The sequence below is a fragment of the Corapipo altera genome, unplaced genomic scaffold (genome assembly GCF_003945725.1).
Source record: "Corapipo altera isolate COAL_440 unplaced genomic scaffold, ASM394572v1 131726, whole genome shotgun sequence".
NCBI lineage: Eukaryota > Metazoa > Chordata > Aves > Passeriformes > Pipridae > Corapipo > Corapipo altera.
In genome coordinates, this window is record NW_020885218.1 from 6,301 (window position 1) to 11,746 (window position 5,446).

The 5,446-nt window shown below is 65.9% G+C and overlaps 1 protein-coding gene across 1 annotated transcript in view; it reads left to right on the top strand.

The window, feature by feature from the left end:
- Positions 1–906: 906 nt before the first annotated feature.
- LOC113940204 (threonine--tRNA ligase, mitochondrial-like) overlaps positions 907–5,446 on the top strand; it is a 5,642-nt gene continuing 1,102 nt past the window's right edge. The window contains exons 1-15 of the mRNA XM_027631309.1: positions 907–1,145; positions 1,588–1,711; positions 1,815–1,936; positions 2,016–2,133; positions 2,236–2,456; positions 2,532–2,610; positions 2,701–2,844; positions 2,921–3,019; positions 3,461–3,627; positions 3,702–3,864; positions 3,938–4,075; positions 4,151–4,228; positions 4,313–4,413; positions 4,872–4,973; positions 5,343–5,417. Coding sequence (XP_027487110.1) covers positions 907–1,145; positions 1,588–1,711; positions 1,815–1,936; positions 2,016–2,133; positions 2,236–2,456; positions 2,532–2,610; positions 2,701–2,844; positions 2,921–3,019; positions 3,461–3,627; positions 3,702–3,864; positions 3,938–4,075; positions 4,151–4,228; positions 4,313–4,413; positions 4,872–4,973; positions 5,343–5,417 — 1,970 coding nt within the window. The remainder of the gene's footprint in view (positions 1,146–1,587; positions 1,712–1,814; positions 1,937–2,015; positions 2,134–2,235; positions 2,457–2,531; positions 2,611–2,700; positions 2,845–2,920; positions 3,020–3,460; positions 3,628–3,701; positions 3,865–3,937; positions 4,076–4,150; positions 4,229–4,312; positions 4,414–4,871; positions 4,974–5,342; positions 5,418–5,446) is intronic.

Consider the following 5,446-nt stretch of genomic DNA (forward strand, 5'->3'; position numbering starts at 1 on the left):
CCCCCCCCCCAGCCCACCCTCTCCCCCCACATCAAGTTGGGCGAGACAAGAAAACAGACACAAACCAATGTTTTAACCAGAAGGAGCCGCGTTGCTGTTAAATAAAAACTTCAGTAGTAGTTGAAAAAGTTAAAAAGAAAGAAAAAAACATTAAAAAAGGAAAGACAACTCTGCAAGCCTCGGGAGGAGCACTGAGGGCTGTCGGGGTGTTGGTTTTCAGCCGATCCCCAAATCGCTGCTGCAGGGAGGGGAGACCCCCTCCCCTGTTCCCCCTCCGGCTGCCAAAACCACCGAAACAAGGCAAAAAGGGTCAAGGAACCCCTCAAACCCACCTTAGGCCGAGCTCTGTGGGTGTGGGACTCCCCAGCCTGACCCCCCTTGGGAAGACTTTGTCGGTTGGGTTTGGGTTAATTTGGGGATCTTTTGGTTTGGGTTTTTTTTTTTTTTGCTTTTTTTGGTTTTTCTCCCCCCCCCCCCCAGGATCACTGTTGACTTTCTACCTGTGTGTGTATATAACAACAATCACTTTCTAATTCCCTCTGGAATCGTTCACCACGTGCAGCCGGAGCCCGTGGGGGGCTCGTGGGGCTCGGGGTCGTCCCCCCCACCCAGGGCCGCCCCCGCGGCTTTTATATATGAAGTCGAGATTTTACTTGATTTATTTTAATTATTTTTTTGTTGGTTTTTAGTTGCCTCCATCGAACCTGTTTGATACCGGTGTGGGCTTCAGGATCTGCATAAAAAGTACCAAACGAGCCGCTGGCGGGTCCGTTCTTTCTCGCGTGCGCCCAGGGCAGGGGGGTCTGGGGCACCCCCGGCCTTTGGGAAACCCCCCCCCCCCGCGGGGGCCCCCCCCCCCCGGGGGGCCCCCCCCCCCCCATCACCGCCACCCCCGGTGACCCCCCGATGTCCCCCCGTCCCCAGGTGTCCGGACCGGACCCCGAGCGTCTCCGGCTCTTCCAGCGGCTGCGGGCGGCGGCGGCGGAGCGGCGGGACGGGCCCGGGGATGGGGATGGGGCGGGCGGCGGCACCGGGGGCGGCCGCCTCCCCGCGGGGACCCCCATCCGCATCGCGCTGCCCGGGGGGCACCGCCTGGACGGCCGAGCCCTGCAGACCACCCCCTTCCAGGTGGCCGCGCAGCTCGGGTACGGCCCGGGGTCCCCACAAGGGCTACGGGGTCCCCACAAGGGCTATGGGGTCCTCCAGGGTGTCCCCACGGTGTCCTGACAAGGGTCCTGGGCCCCTCGTGGTGTCCTCACACGGTCCCCACAAGGTCTACAGGGTCCACACTGTGTTCTCAACGTCCTTACAGTGTCCTTGTGGTTCCTACAGGGTTCCCACAGTGTCCCCAGATTGACCCCCACAAGGTTCATGGTGTCCCCACAATGTCCCCATGGTCTCCACAGTGTCCCCAGGATCCCCAGAGCATTCCCAGAGTATCCCCTCAAGGTTCCCACGAGGCTTCTGGGGTTCCCACAGTGCCCCCATGGTCCCCATTATCCCCACAGAGTCTGTGGGGTCCCCACAATCCTCCCAGGGTCCCCACAGCGTCCACAGTGTCCCCACGGGTCCCTGGTGTCCCCGCAGGGGTGGCCTGGCAGAGGCAGCGCTGGTGGCCCGGGTGAACGGGGTCCTGCAGGACCTGGACCGGCCCCTGGAGCACGACAGTGACCTGGAGCTGCTCGACTTCTCCTCGCCGGAGGGGCGGGAGGTGAGTCTGGAGGGGGCTTGGGGGGATCCCAGACCCACACCGTGCTCCCCTCACAGCCTGTGTCCCCCTGTGTGTCCCCCCCCGTGTCCCTGTGTGTCCCCAGGCTTTCTGGCACTCCAGTGCCTGTGTCCTGGGGGCTGTGGCCGAGCAGTTTTTCGGGGGGACGCTCTGCAGCGCCCGGGCCACCGAGGACGGGTTCTACTGCGACGTGCACATGGGGGACAGGTAGGGCAGGGGGGGGACACTGCGCCAGGGGTCCCCGGGGTTGTCCTGGGGTGTCCCCAGCCTGTCCCCTGCCCTGCAGGACGGTGCAGAGCGCGGAGCTGCCGGCGCTGGAGGAGGCCTGTGCCGCGTTCGCCCGCGCCCGGCACCGCTTCGAGCGCCTCGAGGCCACGCGCCAGCAGCTGGCTGAGCTCCTCAAGGTGACAGCCCAGAGTGTGCCCTCCCCGGCACGTCCCCTCCCCGTCCCAGGATGAGCTTGGGGACATGGGGATTCTCCTGGTTGGGGTTATTGACCAGGGTGATGCTCGTGGGGACCAGTCTCAACCCCCCGTGGTGCCACCTGTGCCACTGTCACCGCCTTGGTCCTTTCCCCTCCAAGGGCGGTGTCCCTTCCCCCTCGGTGTCACCCCCTGGAACGTCACCTGTGCCCCTGTCACCCCGTTGTTGTCCCCTCTCAGCACAACAGCTTCCAGCTGCAGCAGCTCGAGGAGGAGGTGACGTCCCCCACGGCCACGGTCTATAGGTGAGCAGGGGGGACACTGGGGAGGGGCCGGGGGGTCCCCATGACTGTCCCCACGTCCGTCCATCTGTCCCACAGGTGTGGCCCCCTGCTCCAGCTCTGCCGTGGGCCCCTGCTCCGGCACACGGGGCTCATCGGAGCCCTGCGCGTCCTCACGGTGGGTGTCGGGGTGGGGAGGGGGGGACACCCCAGTGCCCGACAGTGTCCCTGGCACCCGGCCCCCCTGACCCCCCCCCCGTGCCCACAGAGTTCGGCTGCGCTGTGGGGGGGGTTGGGGGGCCGGTCCCTCCAGCGCGTGGCCGCCGTCGCCTTCCCCACCCCTGAGGCCCTGGAGCGCTGGGAGCGGGCCCAGGAGGAGGCGGCTCTGCGGGACCACCGGCGGATCGGGAGGGTGAGCCCCGGTGGGGTGGGGGTCGCTCACAGTGCCAGGAACCCCCTGGTAACACCACCCCCGCCCCTGCACACAGGAGCAGGAGCTCTTTTTCTTCCACAAGTTCAGCCCCGGCAGCTGCTTCTTCCTGCCCCGCGGTGCCCACGTCTACAACGCCCTGGTGGAGTTTATCCGGGTGTGGACCCCCCTTTAGCCCCTCCTGACCCCCATCATCTGCCCGTCCCCACATCACCCAGACCCCACTGCACCCCATCCCCATTGCACCTGGCACTGCTGTGCCCCCCTCCTCAGCACCCAGACCCTGCCTGTGCCCCCCACATCACCCAGACCCCATTGCCCCCCATCCCCTCCCACCCAACCCCTGCCTGTGCCCCCCACATCACCCAGACCCCATTGCCCCCATCCCCTCCCACCCAACCCCTGCCTGTGCCCCCCACATCACCCAGACCCCATTACCTCCCACCCAGACCCCACAGCCCCCCTCTGCTCCCTGTCCCTCACCCACAGTTGCCCCCCAGTTCCCTGCTGTGCCCCTGTGGCTGAAGCCCCCCCAACCGATGCCGGGGGGCTGAGCTGACGTTTCCCCCCCCGTCCCCCTCTGTCCCTGTCCCCGCAGAGCGAGTACCAGGCGAGGGGCTTCAGTGAGGTGGTGACCCCCAACCTGTTCAGCCCCCGGCTCTGGGAGCTCTCGGGGCACTGGCAGCACTACAGCCCCCACATCTTCTCTGTCCCCGCCGCCCCCGAGACCCTCTCCCTCAAACCCATGAACTGCCCGGCCCACTGGTGAGTGGGGGGGGGTCCTAGAGCACCCCGGGGGGGCTCCTGGGGGCTCTGCCCGTCTGTCTGTCCGTCCCCAGCCTGATGTTCGCCCACCGGCCGCGCTCCTGGCGGGAGCTGCCCCTGCGCCTGGCGGATTTCGGGGTCCTGCACCGCAACGAGCCCCCCGGGACCCTGACGGGGCTCACACGGGTCCGGCGCTTCCAGCAGGACGATGCCCACATTTTCTGCACCCTGGAGCAGGTGGGTGGGGGGGTGTGTGTCCCCTGGCCCCTCCCAGACCCCCAAAATGTATCACATGACACTCCTTTCCCAGCTGGAGAGCGAGATCGATTCCTCCCTGGATTTCATCCGGACCGTCTACGCCATCCTGGGCTTCTCCTTCCGCCTGGCCCTGGCAACGCGTCCCGAGGGGTTCCTGGGGGACCCCGACACTTGGGATCGCGCTGAGCAGGTGGGATGATGCCCCCTGTGTCGTGTCCCCCCTGCACTGTCCCCTCCTGACCCCCCCCCCGATCCCTCCCTGCAGCAGCTGGAGCGGAGCCTGCGGAATTTCGGGCAGCCTTGGGAGCTGAGTCCGGGAGACGGCGCCTTTTATGGGCCCAAGGTGAGGGATTTTGGGGAAGGGGGGGTCCCCAAAGGAGGCAGACGGGATCCTTTGGGAACCTCCCATCCCTCTTATTCCCTACAGATCGATATCCGGATCCGGGATGCGCTGGGGAGGCACCATCAGTGTGGCACCATCCAGCTGGATTTCCAGATGCCAGAGAGATTTGAGCTGGAATATGCCAGGTATTGGAGTGGGGAGGGGGGGCAGGATTGGGCTGGGAGGGCAGAACTGGGGATTTGGAGGGGGCAGGATTGGGCTGGTTTCAGGACTGAGGTGGAGGGGATCAGGATTGGGCTGGGGGGGAGTCAGGGTTGGGGTGTGGAGATCAGGATTGGAGCTGGGGGAGCAGGATCGGGGTGAGAAGTGTCTGAATTGGGATGGAGAGGGAAGAATTGAGGATTTGGAGGGGATCAGGATTGGTGGGGGGAGCAGGATTGGGGCTGAGGAGTGTCAGGATTGGGATAGGAAGGGGAGAATGGGGGATTTAGGGGGGTGGGGATTGGGGCCGGGGAGGGTCAGGATTTGGGTGGCGGGTCAGGACTGAGGCTGGATGGAGCAGAAATGGGGTGGGGGTGTGTCAGGATTGGGCTGGGGGTGGTGGTGGGGCCCCCCTGCCCCTCTGACCCCCTGTTCCCCCCAGCCCGAGCGGGGGTCCGGCGCGGCCGGTGCTGATCCATCGGGCCGTGCTGGGCTCTGTGGAGCGGATGGTGGCTGTGCTGGCCGAGAGCTGCGGGGGGAAATGGTGAGGGGGAGCCCCAAAAACACCTCCTGCCTCACCCCCCAACCCCTGGGACAGCCCTCAACCCCTGGGACAGCCCCCAATCCCCAGGACAGCCCCTGACCCATGGCATGCACTTAATCCTGAGGGCACCCCCAATCCCTGGGAGACCCCTGTCCTGGAGACACCTCCCCAGTCCTCAGGGCACCCTCATGTTCAGCATCACCCCTGTCCCAGGGTGCCCCACTTGGGACAGGGACCCTCCAATTTTGAGGACACTCAATCCCCAGGACACCCCCCTAATCCCTGGGACATCCTGATCCTTGGGGCACCCCCATCCTGGGGGCACCTGTGCCCCCTGAGGACCCCTCCATGACCCCTGGTGCCCCCCAGGCCGCTCTGGCTGTCCCCACTGCAGGCCATGGTCATCCCACAGACCCCTGAGGTTGAGGACTATGCCCGGGAGGTGAGTGTGTGACCCCCTCGTGCCCCCCCCC